Source organism: Protopterus annectens, chromosome 6.part0 (assembly GCF_019279795.1).
Source record: "Protopterus annectens isolate FY-2018-M chromosome 6.part0, PAN1.0, whole genome shotgun sequence".
Classification (NCBI taxonomy): Eukaryota; Metazoa; Chordata; order Ceratodontiformes; family Protopteridae; genus Protopterus; species Protopterus annectens.
Genome location: NC_056737.1, coordinates 1,969,471,794 through 1,969,493,998, shown reverse-complemented (window position 1 = coordinate 1,969,493,998; position 22,205 = coordinate 1,969,471,794). Strand labels below are relative to the sequence as shown.

General features: G+C 43.6%; 1 protein-coding gene across 1 annotated transcript in view; it reads right to left on the bottom strand.

Annotated features, from left to right (window-relative positions):
• SESTD1 (SEC14 and spectrin domain containing 1) overlaps window positions 1–22,205 on the bottom strand; it is a 1,957,182-nt gene that overhangs the window by 1,219,480 nt on the left and 715,497 nt on the right. Inside the window, exon 5 of the mRNA XM_044075265.1 lies at window positions 3,752–3,842. Within this exon, the coding sequence (XP_043931200.1) occupies window positions 3,752–3,842 (91 nt within the window). The remainder of the gene's footprint in view (window positions 1–3,751; window positions 3,843–22,205) is intronic.

The window sequence follows — 22,205 nt, the reverse complement described above, 5'->3', positions numbered from 1 at the left end:
TCTCTTGTCTGGAGGGGGTTGAGAACCTCTGATAAGAGTAATTAAATCCTCAGCCATTTTAAGCATCTGTTTTTTAGGCATGGGACCTGGAGATGGGCCCTGTGCAACAGGCCTTTTGGGGTGCCTGGCTGCTTTGGATTTAGTAAAGGCCTTAATGGAAAAAGAAGATGAGGGTCTGAAGACACCATGGGTGGAAGTGGACCTGTCCACATTAGTAGGCTCAACATTAGCAAAGGCTTCGGTGGTTGTAGTCTGGGAAAGGGCCGAGGTCCCAGCGGTCTCGGGTACAGAGGACACCGCCAAAGGAGTGTCGTCGGTAGTCACGGACTGCAAAGGCATCTCGCTGAGAACCGGACCACGTGTAGCCTGTTTTGGTGTGGTGTCGGCGGGGACCGCGGGCCTCGCGTGTCGGTCCTTTTCCTTGCGTTTTTTGGACAAAACGGTAGTCAGAGTGTCCGACGACATTTTATAATCAAAAGCTTTACCAAAATAGTGTTGGGCGAACTCCGCCCAACACTTAATAGTGCGTTTATTGAAGGTAGCGCAAAAGCGACAGCCCGAGACGTCGTGGTCTGGGCCTAAACAAGGTATGCAGAGGGAATGGAAATCCTTATGCGGTATTTGCTTCCCACAAGAAATACAATTATTAACTTTTTCTGACATCGGTCTGAGGCAAGAAAAGTTTCCCCAACGGGGTACTTAGCTTTAATGAAGACTTCGGTTTCCAAAATTTTCGTAATTCAGGAGCTGGCCGACCGGCACTTGCGAACTGCTTCTGCTTCGGGCACCGCGTGGCAAAAAAGACTGAAGAACATGGTGTCGGCTGTGTCTTATATACTCTGGCCTCACTGACGTCAGAAAAGAAAGCGACGACAACCAACGCCGGACCAAGGCTGACCGAGGGACCACCTGACGGCAGAAAACCCATCTGTGATTACTGCAGCTGTATGCACGATGAACATCAGTCTTGAGTAAAATCCTTGTCCCTGCTCTTGTTGTGGTACTTGCTGAATGGCCCTCATGTCCATGAGGAATGAAACTTGTTTTTGTGCCTCTGCCCATTTATTTTTTGGCAGGTCTGGCATACCGTTTGCCCTTGGCAGGGTGTGAAAGTGGAACCTGTAACCTTGTGACACTACGTTCAAGACCCATTTGTCCTGGGTGATTAGGTGCCAGTTTTGAGAAAAAAAAGTGCTAGTTTTCCTCCTAAAGGAGCTGCCATAAGTGCTTGGCGCTGGCAGGGGAAAGTCATTGGGACTGCTTTCTGTATGGCTGTGATTTGTCTTCTCCGCTTTTGGAGGTTGAAGCACCCCATTGTTTAGACCTGTATGAGCCTTGGGGCTGGGATCTGCCTCTAGGGCATCTGTATCTGCCTCTTTGTGGCCTGTCTAACACTGGAAAGGACCAATTCTTTGTAGGCCAGTGTCTGCTAAATCTTGGAGGCTGTACCTGTAAGAAATCCTTGACTGTTTGCATAGATTTGAATTTGTCCTCCATTTTCTTCAACACCTCTTCTGCTTTAACACCAAACAAGGTATCATGCTGTAATGGAGCATCTAATAATTTTGCTTTAACATGATCAGGCAGATTCTGTTCTTTTAACCAAGCATGCCTCCTAATTACAGAACCCGTAACAGTGGCTCTGCAGGATGCCTCCAAAAAATCAAAACCACATTGTAAAGTATGCTTTCCAACCCGTTCAGCTGCATGCAATAAATCCTGCATTTATTTTCTGCACATTCAGAATTTGTCAACATTTTCTGTTTAAGCAGTGACATAATGTATTGCTGATATTTAAGCATATGAAACTGACAATTTAAAGCCCTTATAGCCAAGGTGGCTGAAGTGTAAATCTTTTTTCCCCATCTGTCCAGTGCCCTGGAATCTCTGTCAGAGGGGGTAGGATTTTTTGCAGTGGAAGCCTTGGCCCCCTTGGGACCCGGAGAGACAGTTTCTGGGTCAGCAGCATGGTTTTTAAAAAGACTTTTGTGGGAGTCTGGAACCCTGTAGTATCTGTCTGGCTTAACTGGAGCTGGAGGTGTCAGGAGTCAGACTGGACTCTGAAAATACATCATCTACAATGTCTAGCACAGGTGGAATAGCCAGGGGTCTGTGCTGAGGCAGTAAAAGAAAGTCTCTGAGCCTTTTCTTAGATTCAGAATAATCTTGGCGCTCTCAGTGGAAATGTTCCCTCATGGTATGCAATGTTTCCCCAAAAGAATAATCCTCAGGAGGAGAAGCTGAAGGGATAGATCCTTCAGCATCAGAATCCTCATAAGGAGGAAGAGAGTATCCCTGATCAGAAGAGGAATCAGATGAAATGGAAACCTGATCTGAAGATTCATATTCTACCTCTTGCCTAGGCCTCTTGTCAGGAGGGGGATGAGAACCCCTGATCAAAGTGATCAGATCTTCAGCCGTTTTGAGCATCTGTTTTTTAGGCTTGGAGGCCTGTCCATGGGGCTATTTTACTTGTTTCTTTGTCTTTAAAGCTGCTTTAGTCTTTGCCTTTGAAGCTGAAGTAGTTTTAACATATAATTGTGTAGGCCTGAAAACACCCTCAGAAGCCGATGCCTGCTCAGCGGCTCCGGACCCATATGAGGGAATGGTTTCCGAAGGTCCAATACCTTGAGTTCCTGTAGGCCTGGTTGACTCCAGGTGGGAGTCGGTATCGGCCTGCGGCTCTAAAGTAGTGGTCGTCAGGGGCTGCGAAAGCACCTCACTGAGAACTGGCGAACCTGCGACTGGCCTAGAAGAAGCCTCGTTGTCGGTTTTGGACCTCGGATGCCTGTCGTCCTCTTTTTCTTTGCATTTTTTGTAAACTCCAGTAGTTGGCTGTTCCAACAGCATTATATAATTGAATCTTCTGCCAAAGTAATGAAATGCAAAATCGTACCGACGCTTAATAGTGCATTAGTTAAATCTAGCACAAAACCGACAACTAGCAACGTCGTAGTCAGGGCCTAGGCAAGGAATACAGTAAGAATGAAAATCCTTATGAGGTATTTGCTTCCCACAAGAAATACAATTATTAACTTTTTCTGACATCGGTCTGGAGCAAGAAAAAAGTTTCCCCAATGGGGTACTTAGCTTTTAATGAAGACTTCGGATCTGAAATTCGAACTTGAAAATCTCAGGAGTCGGCCGACCGGCACTTGCAAACTGCTTTTGCTTCGGGCACCACGTGGCAAGAAAGACTGAAGAAAATGGCGTCGGCTGCATCTTTTATACCCCTGGCGCACTGACTTCAGGGAGGAGGTGACAGCAACTGATGCCGGACCTAGACTTTGGAATTCAGGCCGACTGCGGGTAGCCTGCCAGCAGGATAACCCAATTGTAATGACTGCAACAGTGAAACACGATTAACATCTGCAATCTCCTGTGCTAAACTGCCAGATGAGCAAAGAAATATGTAAACAACTTTGAAAAAAATTCTTTCAGCTGTAGTGGTTGCACAATACTACCTGATGCATTTTCCACTCCACATGGTAAATATCCAGTTTTAAATAATTTAAATGCTATATTAAGAAAGCATGAAGAGAGGTTTAAAAAAAATGATTCTGGTCATTAAACTATGCTACAGTACTTTAAATGTTAAGCTTCCATCTCAAAAAGACAAATGCTTAATCAGGCATTACATCATGACTCACTAGAACAAAAGAAGATAAGAACATTTTGATAAACTGCATACACTTAGGTAACCACAACAAACTACTGCAAAAAAAAAATCATGCAACATGTATTTTTTTACCTGTAACATTAGTACAACTGTCTTCACAACATTCCATTGTGACTTTCTGCCATCCACAATAACCGTGAACCCTCTTGCTTTACACTTTTCACTAGAACAGAAAACAAAACGCGTGTCATGTTCACTGACTACATCAGTTTACTGAGTAAAGTATAACAGCAGAAGTTAGTTATGATGGTGTAGCAGGCTAAAGCCCTGGCTACAGTCCAGGTAATCTGGGTTCAATTAGCTACTTGGGCATTTACGGCAGGTGGCAGGAGAGGATGGGTGGGTCCTTCCAAGCAGACATCTAGAAAGAACCAGTCAAGTATGCCACAATCCCTCAAATAAGGGAGGTAACACAAAGGCGTGGCCTGAGGGCAGGCATTAGGTTCATCAAGGCACTGACTAATGGAAGCCTTCAGTGTGGGGGCACTCAAGGGGGAGGGCATTGTGGGCTTCCACAGTGACACAGGCTGCACATCCCCTGCCAAGGGGTAGGGTTAGATCAGTAAATGCCCTCGTTATTGGAATCTTGCCTGAATGACTTGATTTGTTCCGATAGCTGATGTCCCGGCACTAAATCTCTGGCGCGGGGGGAGCAAATGGAGGAGTACAGATGGTCAACAGGCACAGCAGCAGACAAAAAAAATGTATAAGAGCAGGTGATCTTATGAACCATACACTTCTGTCACAGCAGCGTATTATGGTAATTACTTTATCAGAAAATTAAACCTGCCTGTATTGCTCTTCTTGAGTATCTGCCTCTCAAGCAAAGAAGAAACAGTTTATCCACACCTCGTCTAACACCAGAATCTAAGCATGTAAAACTGAACATTACCAAGGGAAAAGGCACTTGTCTATGGTACACATACAGATAAGCAACTTCTATCAGTTCTGCTGACTATGTTACCAAGCATGACAGTGCAGGTAGAGGTAATACTGACTAAATTACCAACCAAATTAATTGCAGAAACAGAAATTGATGACAAAAGAATATCAGCCAGGGTCTCTACAGCATATTTAGGACCTGTTATCAGTCTAAGAACCAAAAGCATGCTGCTGAAAGAAAGTAAACCAAATTCCCATGACCACAGAACATAATCAATATACACCTGAAACTTGGCAACAACTTATCAACCAGACAAATCCAGAAAAAATCATAATCACAGCAAGCTTTCATTTAGCCTGGGCAATCTTCAAAGCATTAGCAATGTACAAAGTTAGCACAGGTAATGAATAGTAGAAGACCCGCAATTTAAAGTTGGTCATTGTGACAACAAGCATAACACATCTGGAAAGATGGAAGTCATAGCTCATAGGCAGCCATGTAATTTTTCTTATAGTTCCCCCTGCTGCTTGTGCACAGTCCAGAGGGGCTTCCTAGTTACCAAAATAACAAAAAAAAAGTGTTTCCCCCCCTCACTAAGAGCTACCGACTGCAGGCTCCCCAGTACCAGCTCCCATTGTTCCCATTCTAAAATGTCCCCATATATAGGTGAACTCACATGTGTGACCCATGCTAGCAGGGTCTCCTTTCTGGGGCAGCCTTAGACAGGGAAAAGCCAATTCCCCTTGTGCAGATTTTATGTGGTGCAAACCACCAATCATCATTAAGGTGGTTAGGCCAGGTGAAGAGCCATTACGTTTAGCTTCAAAGTGGGCTTTTCTCTTTAAGCCCTACCCCACCCCGAGATGCTGGGTTTATGTCACAACAGGAGGTATGCAGCAGCACTGTGAGAGAAACATTCTCTGTGGTATCACATCCCTTAAATGCCCATCTCTCTACAATGCAGCACTGGGTTATCAAAATGGCTGCTGTCTTGCCACCAGTGCTTGTACTATGCCAGACTGCCACCAAGCAGGTCCCACCCCCTACCCCCCAAAAGAGGTGTGTACACTATCTTGTGAGTCCATTTCCTCTCCTCTAACTTCAGCAAATATGAAACCACTAATTAAACTAGACTCACTAGGATCATAATTAGAACTTTACCCACTACATCAACTAAGCTATCTTGCAGCAAAAGAAAAAGTAATTTCCAAAACAAGGCAGAGTGAAAGAATGTAGTCTCACAGTGCTTTATCTGGTTGGATGTCACCTCTGTTTGCTCTAAATGTCAAGGTTAAAGGAAATACGACTTTTTATCTTACTGTAGTTTATCTGAACAAATTTGATAACTGATGTGTGACGCCGTTATACAAACGAGGACAGTAGAAATGGGCAGAAGTGCAAACAGGTGAATTTGGAGGAAGAATAAATCACGGAGTTTGATAGAGAAGTTAGGGCCCAACTCAGTGACTGAGAACAGTAAAAATATGATTTGACTTGATGTCAAATATTTGTGCTGTGTTTGGAAGGAATTAAACATAACTTCTAGCACTTAACAGGGCTGTAAGCTAGACATGTTAAGACACTCACTTCTGAGTATGCAACGCTGAAGTTTTGTATGAGCAATACAGTCCTATGATGCCAATAAGGTAAAAAAAAAAAAAAACAGTTGTTCACAAAACATTTGAGTCAGGTGGGAACATGTTTTACATTGAGCAAAAGTAGGCATAAATGAGGACATGGTTCAAAGCAGAAATCTGAGGCTACATGAAGGACCAGAAGAGGACGAAAGGAATGATTTGTTTTTGTCATAACAAAGACAGCACTTTGGAGTACTTTCATTAAGATTTTATTGCCCGTTGAAAAGGCAGTATGGATGCAGATGACTTAAAATGGAAATAAGATAAACCAAGAATAACTTCAGTTAATTCTGAGGATTGTCATGAAAAGGATGGGTAATTAGGTAAATGTTTTACAGTATATACTGTATAGGTTTGTCTCCATAATATAAACAGCCACAACAGCAAACCCACTTCCGTGAACTCCAAACTGCGCCTTCACGAACTCTCTAATGCCAATATTCTGCACCACAAAAACTCGTCCCCTTTTTGACCCATGTTAGCACTTGTTTGTAGGTGTGGTGCGGTCGGAAATTTCGACTTTCAATATTTTGTTGGGTTTCTGAGGTTTCGGCAGTACAGGTTTCGAGGAAATGGTTCGGTGTTATGCACGTTCCCCATTGTGGCCGTTGACATTACGAAGTTAAGCCATATATATATTTATACAAAAAATCAATTTTTCTGAGGTTATGCTACAGCAATGCATACAGTTCATACAGACAATTAAAGGATGTAAGGAAAGTAATATAAAGTGAAAGTACAGACTTTCTTTTCTGGTCGCAATGAAAGTAGTTTTGTCAGAAGGAATGTTACTGTAAGATCAGTCCAGAAGAGGCCATGGCCAAACTGAAACACTTAGCCCTGCAGATGACTAATGGAAGAAAGAAAGTACAGTTGTGTACACTTACCATAAATGTAGATGTCCGAGTGTATTCACTGTTGCAGTCATTACATTTGGGTAATCCTGCTGGCAGGTTGCCCTCAGCTGGAATGAATTCCAAAGTCTTGGGTCCTGCGTCGGCTGCTGTCGCCCCTTCCCTGACGTCAGGTTGTCCAGGGGTATAAAAGAAGCAGCCGACGCCATTTTCTTCAGTTTTTCTTGCCCCAGATGTCAGGTGCCCCCAAAAAGGGTAGCCAAAGTTTATATATATATTCAGAAATACACCAAAAAATTTTACCTTCATCTATAAGCAAATACACCACATAGGTAGTATAAATCAGAGAAGGAAAGATAAGATCCAAAAGAAAAAAGGGGGAAGGCAGATGGGTAACCTGGACTGCAACAGTGAATACACCCGAACATCTACATTTATGGTAAGTGTACACAACTGTACTATATTCTTCGTGTTTCACTGTTGCAGTCATTACATTTGGGTCGAGTCCCAAAGCTATGGTTGGGAGGTTGGAACTAGACAGCAGTAGGAGAGGCTATGAGGCCCTACAGAACTGCAGTGGCAAAGCCTGCCCTGGATTTAGAGTAGAGTGGCAGATGATAATGCTTCGTAAAGGTGTGCACTGAACTCCAAGTAGCCGCCTCTAAAATGTCTCTGGTTGGTACTCCCCTGAGAAAGGCTGCTGAGGTGGCTGCAGCTCTGGTGGAATGAGGCCTAATGCCCTTAGGCACTGGCTTGCCATGGTGTAAGTAGCAGAAACGAATGCAGTGGCCTAACCACTTAGAAATAGTCTGCTTTGAGATGGGCTTTCCTTGTGATCCTGCAGCATATGCCATTAGTAAATGCTCTGTCTTCCTGAAAGCTTTGGTTCTGTCCAAGTAGAATCTAAGTTGTCTGTGTACGTCCAAAGAATGGAGAATTCTCTCTCCCTTGTTCTGTGGATTTGGGTAAAAGGTTGGCAGATAGATGGCTTGGTTAAGAGCCACACTGGACCCTACTTTAGGCATAAATGTTGGGTTTGTCCTCAGGGAGACCCTGTCTGGATGAAAAATGATGAAAGGTTCCATAGCTATGAGCGCCTGTAGCTCTGAAACTCGTCTTGCAGAAGTAATTGCTAAGAGCAGAGCTGTTTTCCAAGATAGAAACTTCATATCAGCAGTAGCAGCTGGCTCAAAAGGAGGCAGGGTGAACTTTTCCAAGACATAGTTGAGGTCCCATGCAGGTATTGGTAGTCTCCTTGGGGGCCTTAAATTTTTGGCTCCTCTGAGGTACTGCCTTAATAAAGGGGGAGAAAAAAAGTGGTGGCTCTGTATTGTAATGAGCCGAAATGGCAGAGGCATGAATTTTAATTGATGAAAAATATAGGCCCTTTGTCCAGCATCTCAGTTAAGTATTGCAAAATCTGAGGAATATTTGGTACCGCTGTATCAGTTCCTTATGCCTGGAAATCTCTTCCATTTTCCAGCATAAGACTTTCTAGTACTAGGCCTTCTGGCTTCCAGAATGACATCCATCACAGCTTTACTGAGAGGTGTTTTTTGTATGACTACATTATCCGCCATGCTGCCAAGTTTAATGTCCCGAGTTGGCTGTGCATGATCTGATTGTTTTGCTGGGACAGTAGTCAAGGTATTTGAGGTAAGGTCCAAGCTGGGTATACAGATAAGTTTCTTAGTACTGGATACCAGTACTGGCCTGGCCAGTCTGGGGCAATCAGTATCATCTTTGGCTGCTCCTGTCTGACTTTAGGAGCATCTTGAGGAGGAGAGGCAGTGGAGGAAAGGCATATACTGATAGGTTTTTCCAGCTGAAAGATAGGGCGTCCACTTTCCATGCTGGTCTGTGATAAGTCCTTGTGCGGAATCTTTTTAGTTGGTAATTGAGAGGGGAGGCAAATAGATGTCCAGGCATCCCCATTTCCTTATCATGCTGAAGACTTGTGGATCCAGCTGCCACTCGTGGGGATCCTTGAGGTTTCTGCTTAGTTCGTCTGCCAGAGTATTTTCCTTTCCTGGCAGGAATTGTGCCTGCAGATGTACTTGGTAAGTCAAAGCTGTGTCCCACAAGGTCATGGCTGGTCTGCAAAGGGGGTAAGAATGTGTGCCCCCCTGCTTGTTTACATACCACATGACCGTGGTGTTGTCTGTCTTTATCAGTAGTTGTCCCAGATGAAGTAGGTCCTTGAAGGCTGTCAGGGCATTTTGAACAGCTAACATCTCTTTTTGAGTGATATATAGATATATTTGGTTTGAGGACCATGTGCCCTGAATGCATCTTCCTGCCATGTGGGCTCCCCAGGCATAGTCTGATGCATCCGTTGTTAGTGTCTGCCTGGCTGGAGGTAATGTGAATGGCTGTCCCTTGTTCTGGTGACAAGCCTTTGCCCACCATCGAAACTCCTGTTGCAGGCAGGGATTGAGAGTAATGACTGTTTCCAGGCTGTGGCAATGTTGAGTCCAAACACTTTTTAGGTACCATTGAAGTTTCCTCATATGCAGTCTTGCATATGGAATTAGTAGGATGCAGGATGCCATGAAGCTCAAAGCCTGCGGAATTTTTCTTGCAGATAAATGGGCCTTTGTTGCCAACATTTTGAAATAGGTAGTCAGTTGCCTTTGTGTGTCTGGTGTGAGACAAGCCATCTGGGCAGTTGTATTCAAGCTTGCACCCAGGAATGTTATCTCTTGTGAGGTTACTAGTTTTGATTTCTTTTTGTTGACTGTGTACCCTAGGCATGTTAGAAGTCTTTTCACAAACGCCATATGTTGAAGAAGAATGTCCTTGTTCTCTGCTTGAATGAGACAGTCGTCCAAGTAAGGATATATTTGTATTCCTCTTTGTCTGCAGAATGCAATTACTGGTGCCAGGCACTTTGTAAAGACCCTGGGCTCAGTAGATAAGCCAAAGGGCAGTGCAGAGAATTGGTAATGCATTGAACCAGCCTTGAATCTTGGGTATCTTCTGCTTGTCTGTCTGATTGGAACATGCAGGTATGCCTCTTTTAGGTCTAAAGTCACAAGCCAAGCATTCTTGCCCGGCATGGGCAGAAGCTGCTGCAAAGTCAACATTTTGAATTTTGGAATATCCAGAAAAGTGTTTAGAATAGATAGGTCCAGTATTGGCCTCCAGGCCTTGTCCTTTCTGGGTACCAAGAACAGTCTTGAGTAAAATCCGTGTCCCTGCTCTTGCTCTGGTACTTGTTGAATGGCCCCCATGTCCATGAGGCATGAGATTTGTTTTTGTGCCTCTGCCCATTGATTTTTTGGCATATCTGGCCAGCCGTTTGTCTTTGGCAGAGTATGGAAATGGAAGCTGTAGCCTTGTGACACTATGTTTAGAACCCACTTGTCCTGGGTTATGATGTGCCAATTTTGAACAAAAAGTGCTAATTTTCCCCCTAAGGGTGCTGCCAGAAGATAAGTGCTTGGTGCAGGCAGGGGGAAGACATTGGGACTGTTTTCTGGATGTTTGTGATCTATCTTCTCCGGCTTTGGAGGTAGAAGCACCCCATTGCTTGGGCCTATAAGAACCTTGCACCTGGGATCTGCCCCTAGGGCATCTGGAACTGCCCCTTTGAGGTCTGTCTGACACAGGAAAGGACCAATTTTTTGTAGGCCAGTGTCTACTAAACCTAGTTGGCTGTACTTGTAAAAAATCTTGACAGTTTGCATAGATTTAGCTTTGTCATCCATTTTCTTTAACACCTCTTCTGCCTTAACACCAAACAAAGTATCATGCTGTAAAGGTGCATCTAGTAATTTAACTTTAACATGATCAGGCAGATTTTGTTCCTTTAACCAAGCATGCCTCCTAATTACAGAACCTGTAACTGCAGCCCTGCAGGAGGCCTCCAAAGAATCAAAACCACATTGCAAAGTATGTTTTCCAACTTGTTCTGCTGCATACAATAAATCCTGCATTTCCTTGTTTTCTGCACATTCAGAATTTAACAACATTTTCTGTTTAGGCAATCCCATGACATGTTGCTGATACTTAAGCATATGAAATTGACAGTTTAAGGCCCTTATAGCCAAAGTTGCAGATGTGTAAACCTTTTTTCCCCATCTATCCAGTGCCCTTGAATCTCTGTCAGAGGGGGTTGGGTTTTTTGCAGTGGAAGCCTTAACTCCCTTTGGACCCTGTGAAATGGTTTCTGGGTCAGCAGCAGGATTTTTAAAAAGAAATTTGAGAGAGTCAGGAACCCTGTAATAACTGTCAGGCGTAATAACTGTCAGGCTTAACAGGAGCTGGGGGTAAGGAGTCAGGGGTCAGACTAGACTCCGAAAACACATCATCTACAATGTCTAACACAGGTGGAATGGCTAGAGGCCTGTGCTGAGGTAGTAAAAGAAAATCCCTGAGCCTCTTTTTAGATTCTGAAAAATCTTGGCTCTCCCAGTGGAAATGCTCCCTCATGGTATGCAAGGTTTCCCCAAAGGAATAGTCCTCAGGAGGAGATGCTGAAGGAATAGATTCTTCAGCATCAGAATCCTCATAGGGGGGAAGAGGATATTCCTGATCAGAAGAGGAATCAGAAGAAAAAGAAACCTGATCTGAAGATTCATAGTCTGTGTCTTGCCTAGGCCTCTTATCAGGAGGGGGATGGGAACCCCTGATCAAGGTAAACAAGTCTTCGGCCATTTTGAGCATCTGTTTTTTGAGCACAGAGGCCTGTCCACGTGGCTCTTGAGTTTGTTTCCTTGCTTCAGAAGGTGCTTTAGTCTTTGCCTTTGAAGCTGAAGTCATTTTAATGTAAAGCTGTTTAGGTCTGAATACACCCTCAGAAGCCGGTACCTGCTCAGCGGCTCCGGACCCATCTGAGGGATTAGCGTCCGAGGCTCCAATACCTTGAGTATCCAGCGGCATGGCCGACTCCACGTGGGAGTCGGTAGCGGTCTGCGACTCTAAAGTAGCGGGCGTCAGGGGCTGCGAAAGCACCTCACTGAGAACAGGCAAACCGGCGACTGGCTTAGGAGAAGCTTCGTCGTCGGTTTTGAGCCTCGGTTGTTTTTCTCTATCCTTTTCTTTGCGCTTTTGGTAAACTTCGGTAGTCGGATGGCTATCCGACGACATTTCAGGATAATTAAACCGGCGTCCAAAAAAGTTTAAAGCAAAATCATACCGACGCTTAATAGTGCGTTGGTTAAATCTAGCACAAAACCGACAAGCAGTAACGTTGTGATCAGGGCCTAGGCAAGGAATACAGTAAGAATGAAAATCCTTATGAGGTATTTGCTTTCCACAAGAAATACAATTAACTTTTTCTGACATCGGTCTGGAGCAAGAAAAAAGTTTCCCCAACGGGGTACTTAGCTTTATTGAAGACTTCAGATCTGAAACTCAAATACGAAAATCTCAGGAGTCGGCCGACCGGCACTTGCGAACTGCTTCTGCTTCGGGCACCGCACGGCAAGAAAGACTGAAGAAAATGGCGTCGGCTGCTTCTTTTATACCCCTGACGTCAGGGAAGGGGCAACAGCAGCCGACGCAGGACCCAAGACTTTGGAATTCAGGCCAGCTGAGTGCAACCTGCCAGCCAGATTACCCAAATGTAATGACTGCAACAGTGAAACACAAAGAACATCTGTGTGTTCTTCTGATCTGGGGAAATGTTACAAATTCAGTAAATGTGGAGCAGGAAGCAAAGGAACAGCCTGAAAAGAATGGGGGAAATGTGGAGCAGGAAGCAAAGGAACAGCCTGAAAAGAATGGGGGAAATGTTACAAATTCAGTAAATGTGGAGCAGGAAGCAAAGGAACAGCCTGAAAAGAATGGGGGAAATGTTATAAATTCAGTAAATGTGGAGCAGGAAGCAAAGGAACAGCCTGAAAAGAATGGGGGAAATGTTACAAATTCAGTAAATGTAGAACATGAAGGGAAGGAACAGACTGAACAGAATGGGAAAGTATTTATGTACACTGTGGCCAGAGCTCAATGGCATGATAAAATAAAACTTTCTAAACAACTTTAGACAGAATAGTTAGTCCACTTAATCTTGACTGTCCGACAAAGGAGCTTCCACGTGAAGAATGGAACATCTAGGTAAAAATTACTGCTACTTAGTATTTCATATACGCTGCACAACATGTACTTCATGTTAAATATGCAAGTACAAAAGTAACCTATTTATTACATTTGCAGGTACAGAAATGTATTTTCTTAAGACAAATTTGATGCCGGAAACTCTGTGCTCAACTTCCCTATGTTTAGTGCCAGTCCTTTTTAGGAAGCTAATACTGATTACAACCATACATTGATCATCTCTTTGTTTTCAAAAGGTACACCTGTATTTCCAACTGCTTTGAGCTGAAAGCAGATGCAGCAGTCAATTCATTTCAATTTCTCATATGAAATGTTATGCTACCTCGAACATGAATGAGCTCTATGTTACTGAATCTGATCTGTGTCATTAAGACTGGACAGGACTTTCAATTCTTACATTTTAAATACTGTTTCTGTAGAGTAAATAATCTGATAGTTCTAGCTTACGTAGTCTTATACATGGAAATGACTGATGCGGATCAACATTTAGTATGCATTGAAGAAAACTAGAATACAAACAAGAAATTTCCATGTAAATTTCATTATTTGCTCTGCTAGTGGAACAGAGGTATAAAGCCTGATTACAACCTAGCCCACGCAACCAAAGTTTGACTACTGGATCATGCATTTCACAGAGAGGACACTCATGTTCATCCTTGGGGGGGGGGGGGGGCAGTGTTTCTTGCACAGCATGCACCACAGCCACAATGGCAGGGCACCACTAGAGAACAGAAGCTCATTATTCAGCATATGAGGGGGGCTTAGGTGTGGCAACATCTACCAAAGGTGATAGTGGTAGCCCCCTGTTTGTATACGTTACGGAAGCAAGCATATGCAGACTCTGGAGGCAGACGTTGCCCTTATAGTACTGTAGGTGTTTACATCACCACCAGGAGGTGGTGAGGGGATAGGTTTATTAATAAAAAATACGCTCACTTCAGAGATGTTGGTGAGAGCAAAAAGTTCTCACACGGCTGCTTGGATGATGATCCCTTAGGCCTTACAGGTTTGATGGTTGGCAAATGCAGGTGCAAAAAACAATATAATAAAAACGTCATTGTTCTGAAGCCAGTTCTTCTAGAGTAGTTAATTTCTTAATTTCTTACTACTATATGCTACTCCTTTAATTTCAGGTTATGAAATTACGCCTATATCAAAAATGCACTGTAAATGGACACAGTTGTAAACACTTTCAGTATTTTTCAATGTAAAGGGTTAGGTTACTCTTACAATTTCAGACTGCATGCTAAAGACTTCATATGTGCCAATGAGAAAGTATGGACTGTTGGCTTTCTAGAAAGTACAGTTGTGTACACTTACCATAAATGTAGATGTTCAAGTGTATTCACTGTTGCAGTCATCACACTTTGGGTTATCTGCCTGCAGGTAGCCCTCAGTCAGCCCGAGTACCAGAGACTTCGTATATCTGTGTCAGATGCTGTCGCTCCAGGACTGACGTCAGGCCATCGGGGGTATAAAATCACGCAGCCAACGCCATTACATCAGTTTTTCTTGCCCCAAATGTCAGGAGCCCCCCAAATAGGGAGCTAAGTTATGGTGGGGAAAACACCACCAGTAAAAACTAAATACCAAAACCCCTGAAAGGGGTGAGTAATAGCCATAGAGAGGAGAGAGAAAAAACAGGGGGCTGGAGAGAGGGAATCCAGGACTGCAACAGTGAATACACTCAAACATCTACATTTATGGCAAGTGTACACAACTGTACTATGTTTTTCGTGTTTCACTGTTGCAGTCATCACACTTGGGTTGATTCCCAAAGCAGAGGAAGGGTGGAGGCAGTCAGGAAGGGTTAGGGCTGGCTAGTAGGCCTTGCAAGACTGCTGAAGCAAATCCAGCCCAGGATTTAGAAAAGATAGGTAGGCGGTAATGCTTGGTGAAGGTGTGTACAGAACTCCACGTTGCAGCTTCCAGAATGCCCCTGGTAGGGACTCCCCTGAGAAATGCTGTAGAGGTGGAAGTAGCCCTAGTGGAATGTGGTCTGATCCCCTGTGGGGTAGGTTTTCCATGTTGCTTGTAGCAGAAATGGATGCAGTGTGCTATCCATTTGGAAATATTTTGTTTTGAAATGGCCTTACCCTCTGCCCCTGTAGAAAAGCAGACTAGCAGCCGGTCAGATTTTCTGAAAGGCTTAGTCCTGTTAAGGTAGAACCTGAGCTGTCTGTGCACGTCCAAGGAGTGCAGGATCTTTCCCCCCTTTATTCTGAGGGTTAGGGAAGAAGATTGGCAAATGGATGGATTGGTTTTAAAGCCACACTGGACACCATCTTAGGCATAAAGGATGGGTTAGTCCTGAGGGAAACCCTGTTAGCATGGAAAATAATGAAGGGTTCCACAGCCATTAATGCCTGTAACTCAGACACTCTTCTTGCTGAAGTTATGGCTAAAAGCAAGGCTGTCTTCCAAGAGAGGAATTTTAACTCTGCTGAAGCAGCAGGTTCAAAAGGAGGAAGTGTGAGCTTTTCCAGTACAAAGTGAAGGTCCCAGGCAGGGGTGGGTGCTCTCCTAGGGGGCCTCAAGCTGTTCGCCCCTCTCAGGAACTATTTGATGACAGGGTGAGAAAACAGAGGTGGGCTCAGTATTATAATGAGCTGAGATGACAGAGGCATGAATCTTAATGGAGGAGAAGGATATGCCTCTGTGGAGTAGCTCTGCTAGGTAATCCAGGATTAGAGGTAAGGAGGGTCACTGCTGTGTCCTTCCCTTGAGACCGATTCCAAGAACAATATCTTTTCCACTTTTCAGCATAGGATTTCCTAGTACTAGGCCTTCTGGCTTCAAGAAAGACATCCAGCACCGGTTTGCTGAGGGTTGCTGGTGTGGTATTCAAGGTACAAGCCAGGCTGCAAGGTTTAGGGTTTGCAATTGTGGACACAAAATCTGTCCCTCCTGCTGAGACAGCAGGGTAAGAGTCTGGTGAAGATGCCAGGGTGGCACTGTTGTCAGGCTGCGTAAGAGTGGGTATCAGTGCTGGCGTGTTCAGTCTGGGGCAATAAGAATTGCCCTTGGTCTGTCCTGTTTTATCTAGAGTAGTACTCTTGAGAGAAGGGGCAGAGGGGGAAAGGCATAAATTGAGAGGTTTTCCCATTGAAAGGATAGGGCATCCACCTTCCAGGCTTTGTTGTGAGGGTTCCTGGTGCAGTATTTGCTCAACTGGTGGTTCCCAGGGGAGGCAAAGAGGTCCACCTCTGGTATCCCCCACATCTGGATCAGAAGGTTGAAGGTGTTGGGCTCCAATTTCCACTCGTGTGGGTCTAGGAGATTTCTGCTCAAGTCTGCCAGTGAATTTTGTTTGCCTGGCAGGAATTGAGCTTGTAGATACACATGGTTGCTTAAGGCTGTATTCCACAGGGTCATGGCTAATCTGCATAGGGGGTTAAGAATGGGTTCGCCCCTGCTTGTACCACATAACTGTGGTGTTGTCTGTTTTTATAAGCAGTTGTCCTCAAAGGATTAGGTGTTTGAAGGCTGTCGGAGTATTCTGTACAGCTAGCATCTCTTTTTGATCGATGTGCAGGAGAATCTCTCCTGGGCTCCAGTGGGCCTGAATGCATTTGCCTGCCATGTGAGCCCCCCCATGCATAGTCTGATGAGTCTGTTGTCACGGTTTAGGCAGCAAGGGGTTGAGTAAAAAACATTCCCCCCTTGTTGTGGTTGCATGCTTCTGCCCACAAAAGGAACTTTGTCCTTAGACAGAGTATGACAGGAATGACTGTTTCCAGGTCCTGAGAATGTTGGCAGCAAAGACTTTTGAAGTATCATTGAAGTTTCCTCATATGCAGTCTTGCATATGGAATTAGCAGTATACATGACGCCATGAACCCTAGGGCCTGCAGTATTTTTCTTGTGGATAGCTGGGTTCTGGTGGACATTTGTTTGAAATAGGCTGTCAGACAGACTTATTTTTCTGAAGTGAGGAATGCCATCTGGGATGTTGTGTCCAAGCTTGCTCCCAGGAATACAATCTTTTGACTTGGTACCAATTTTGATTTCTTTTCGTTGATGGTGTACCCCAAGGAAGTGAGAAGGCGTTTCACAAATGCCAGGTGCTGCAACAGCAATTCCTGACCATCAGCCTGAATCAGGCAGTCATCCAAGTACGGGAAAATTTGGATATTTCTCTGCCTGCAGTATGCAATGGCTAGAGCCAGGCATTTTGTGAAAACTCTGGGCACAGTAGATAAGCCAAAGGGAAGTGCAGAGAACTGATAATTCATAGATCCTGCCCTGAAATGTAGATACTTCCTGCATGACTCCCTTATGGGGATGTGCAGATAGTCTTCTTTTAAGTCTAGGGTGACTAACCAGGCATCCTTGGCTAACATAAGCTGTTGCAGGGTAAGCATTTTGAATTTTGGTACCACCAGGAAGGTGTTGAGAATTGAAAGATCCAGGATTGGAGTAAAATCCTTGACCCCTCTGTTCTACTGGAACCGGATGAATAGCTCTGATATTGAGCAGGGAAGCTACTTGGCTTTGAGCCTCTGCCCACTGGTTTGGAGGAAGGTCTGGAAACCCACTTGGGGTTGGCAGTGAATGGAAATAAAATTTGTACCCCTGGGATACAATGGTGAGGACCCACCATTCCTGTGTGACGGACATCCAATTTTTTGCACGAAGGGAAAGTTTTCCTCCTAAGGGCACAAGCAATTGGGCAGGGCTGGGGAGTGGTGTAAAGAAGTCATTGCGAGTTTTTTCCATAAAGAGGTGGCTTACCACTCCCTGCTTTAGGGGTGGGGGCACTCCATTGCTTAGATCTCTGCATACCCTGAGACTGTAGTCTGGGTGGTCTGTTTCCCCTGGGTCTGGTTTGAGAAGGCCTGGAGGGGGCTGGAAAGGACCAGTGTTTGGAAGGGCAATACCTACTGAATCTAGGGGGTTGCACTTGTAAGAATTCTTTAACAGTCTGCATAGACTTAGCTTTCTCTTCCATCTTTTTAAAACCTCTTCTGCTTTGGTGCCAAACAAACTGTCCTTGTTCAAAGGAGCATCTAGTAACTTTGATTTGACACGGTCTGGCAAGGTCTGGTCCTTGAGCCAAGCATGCCTTCTCAGTACAGATCCAGTGACTGCTGCCCGGCAAGATGCTTCTAGGGTGTCAAACACACACTGCAAAGTATGCTTACTGACTTGGCTTGCAGAGTGCATAAGCTCCTGCAATTCCTTATTTTCTGCACAGTCTGTAAAGGTTGCCACTTTTTGTTTAATAAGTTCCATAATATGCTGCTGGTACTTCAGCATGTGAAATTGACAATTCAATGCCCTAATACCAAGAGTTGCAGAGGTATATACCTTTTTACCCCATCTGTCCAAAGCTCTGGAATCCCTGTCTGAAGGGGTGGGATTCTTGGCTCTAGTAGCCTTGATAACTTTAGGCCCCTGGGAAATGATCTCTAGGTCAGCAGTAGGATTCTTGAAAAGAAGTTTGTGAGTGTCAGATACTCTGTAGTACCTGTCTGGTACTACAGACAGGTACTACAGAGTATCTGTAGTACCAGACAGGTACTACAGAGTATCTGTAGTACCTGTCTGGTTTCCTAGGGGCAGGAGGTAAAGTGTCAGGAGTAAGACTGGATTCCATAAAAACATCATCAACAACATGCAGGACAGGAGGTATTGCTAAAGGCCTGTGCTGAGGCAACTCAAGGAATTCTCTGAGTCTTTTTTTGGACTGAGGATAGTCTTGGCATTCCCAGTGGAAATGCTCTCTTAAGGTATGCAAGGTTTCACTAAAAGAAACATACTCTGGAAGGGAGGCAGAGGGAATGGATTCCTCTGCATCTGAATCCTCATAAGCAGATAAGGGCATGTCTTCATAATCAGAAATCTCAGAGTCATTGGACTCCTCAGCAAGAAAGACTGATGTAATGACGTTGGCTGCCTGTTTGTATACCTCTGACGACCTGACGTCAGTCCTGGAGCGACAGCACCTGACGCAGAAATACCAAGTCTCTGGTATTCGGGCTGACTGAGGGCTACTTTCAGGCAGATAACCCCAAGTGTGATGACTGCAACAGTGAAACATGAAGAACATCTGTACGCTATTAAATCTGATGTGTCATTAATATGGTATTAGACTATTAAGTTAAAGCCTAGAGTCTAACATGCACTGTAAATAATTTAACAGCAAGGGTAAGTCAAGCTTATATTGGTTCATGACTGGAAAAGGTTAAGTGGAGCAAAAATTACTTTTTTAAAAGAAAACAAAATTAAGAGAGAGTGAATATGACAGTATCTGCAATTTAAGTTCATTGCTTGAAACCATTGCATGAAACCAGCTCTTCAGGAGAAGCTAATTGTATTGTCCCTTTAATGTTATGTTGCAAAATTATATATTTCATTTTAATTGTAAATGGATACTGTAAACTTTTCATATAAATGTTACATTATTTTTTAAATACTACAACTACATGCTACGGATGCGTTTTTTTGTTATTAAGAAGGTACAGGACTACTGGGTAAGTCAATGGAACTTAACGACATGCAACATAAATAATTAACAGTGAAGGTTAGTCAAGTTTTATGGGCTTATGCCTGGATGTTTATATTTCTTGCAAACAAACACTGCTGTGTATACATTCAAGCTTTTGTATAACTGGTTATACAACTTTACGGGACTATTACACAAATGTTTAGAATTTAAAGACACACTGGAAATCAGCAATGAAGACTAGAAAAATAAGTCTAGACGGGGTTAATGCACAGTGAAAATTAGCTTCTATAGACAGCAAACTAAGCGGATTTAAATACGACAAAGTTCCATCTGCATTTTGCTGCTGAACTGAAACAGCCAGTGCAGTAAAATTTCAAATATGGTGCATGATATTTGAATGAGTACTTGAAGAATTGTATTAAATTATTTACTAGATACTTAGATCTTAGTAAATGCATAAACAGTTATATAGTTGATTACAATTAATCAGAAGTTCAGAATGTGCTTGTTACCAACTACTTCATAGCAAGTAATAAAAATATGTAATAACCAGGAGATGCAAGCATCATAGTGTGCCTGCTGAGCATCACATTTTTCAAAAGACTGCCTCTGGACATTCACCTGCTGCTACACTGGACCCACTTTTTAAGAGGTAGTATTTATGACTGACTCCATTCTCAGTCTTTAGAATTTGATTTACAAGACCTGAAATGGATGCATTTTATTTGAAATGGACACAATCTAGTGAAAGACTTGGGGGTGCTTTCAATATAGTAAGTCCGAATTTAGCAATGACACCAGTTGCTTATGTTACTAATATAGGAAGGTAGGCAATGACTACATCTACAGTTTATGGAAGATCAAGGAAACCACAACTGAGTAAGGGGCTTACCATAATAGCAGCAGTTCAACAGTAAGATCACTGTTGCTGTCATGACCTTTGAAAATGCAGCCGCAGGCAATGTCCAGGTCGATTCCTAGAGCCTTCCATTTCACCCCGACCAAGCTGATTCTTCTTCCCAATGGATCTCGTCAAACTCCCAGTACAAAGAGAAACCAGCCTGTGCTATCTTCAGTTCTTTTTTGCACTGCAAGCTCCAGGCATGACAATCCCTATGTTGCCCCCCCCCCCCCCCCCCAGCAAAACCACTGAAGGCCCAGGTGGTGCTGGCCTAAGTATAATCAAGCCTCCAACAATCAGCCCGCCCTAGTGTAGCTATGTGAAGCCATATCCGATAACTCAGTTTCCTCAGAAATGCAATGACTAGGAGAAGTGACTGGACAGTAGACACTGCAGAAGGTAAACTACTACCCAGCCCAGTCTTCATATGCCACCTAATGTTTAAGAAAGGACAGAGGTAGGGAAATTACTGCAACAGTGATGCTACTTAAATAACTGCTATTACTCTAAGCTTACTATGTTCATTGTGTGGATCATGTTGCAGTAATTCCTAAAGCTTAACTGCTTGGATGACAGGTTTTCCAGGGGCAGGAAGAACTGAAGCATGGCAGCGGCAAAACCTACCCTCTCCCCAGAAAGGATCTGTAGACTGTAATGACTGAAAAGCAGTATGCCCACCCTTTTTAAAAGATCTGTGGTAGCTGCTGTGACTTTTGTAGTGTGTGGTCTGACATGATTTAACCAGCTATTATTTTACATTTGTTAACCGGGACAGTCCGACTGGACCAGGTCCATTTACAGCAGAGGCCCGGGGAGAAAAGCCCCACATATATGAACAGAAATACTAGAATTTAATACATAGTAAAAAACTGATAACACATTATAACAGCAAAAAAAACAACTAGTAAGACAGAAATGTAAAACAGACAGGATACAACTCAGCAGCTGAACAGACTAAATACATTTAGCATTGAGAGTCATGACATACACCATGTTAAAATGAAGTACCTGTATATTAAAGGGATAAAGAAAATATTGGAAGTAAACAACTGTAGCATTTACATTAGGCAAGTAATAAGCCTTTCAACTTTCCACAGAGCTTAAGCAGTGTTTTTAGGTTATGCATGGGCAAAGCCAGGTGCTTATGAGATGCGATTTTAAAGAGTTTTTGAAGTGTGAGGTGGTGGGAGGTTGTTCCAGTTTTTAGCAACAGTGTGGGAGAACAGTGCTTTATCAGCAGTATTGTTAGCCCTAGAGATGTATAGAAGTGATGTGCCACAAGAGCGGAGTGTGCGATTTGTTGCATAGTAGGTAAGTAATTGACTTAGTGATGGGGTTTTATCAGGATACTTCAGAATGTTATAGGCAGTAACCAGTTGGTGGTAATTTAGTAGTTGAGGAAATTCTAACCATTTTAAATCCCTTAGAACTAGAAAATGATGGGATCTGAAGGTGGCGTTGTTAACAAATTTGGCAATATTATTATAGCATGACTCAAGTTTATCAAGGTCAAGTTTTCTGATATAGGTAAAAATTGGTGCTGCATACAATAGTGTGGACAAAAGGTGAGTTTGGGCTAGGGTGATTCGTGCTTCATCTGAGAGGAAGTGTTTGAGTCTGTATAATGACCCCATTTTTTTTTTTGTGAACCTTTTTGATGGTTTGAGAGATATGGACATCAAAGAGAAGGTTTTGGTCAATCTCAACACCAAGGAGTTTGGCATGGGCAGAAGGAGAAAT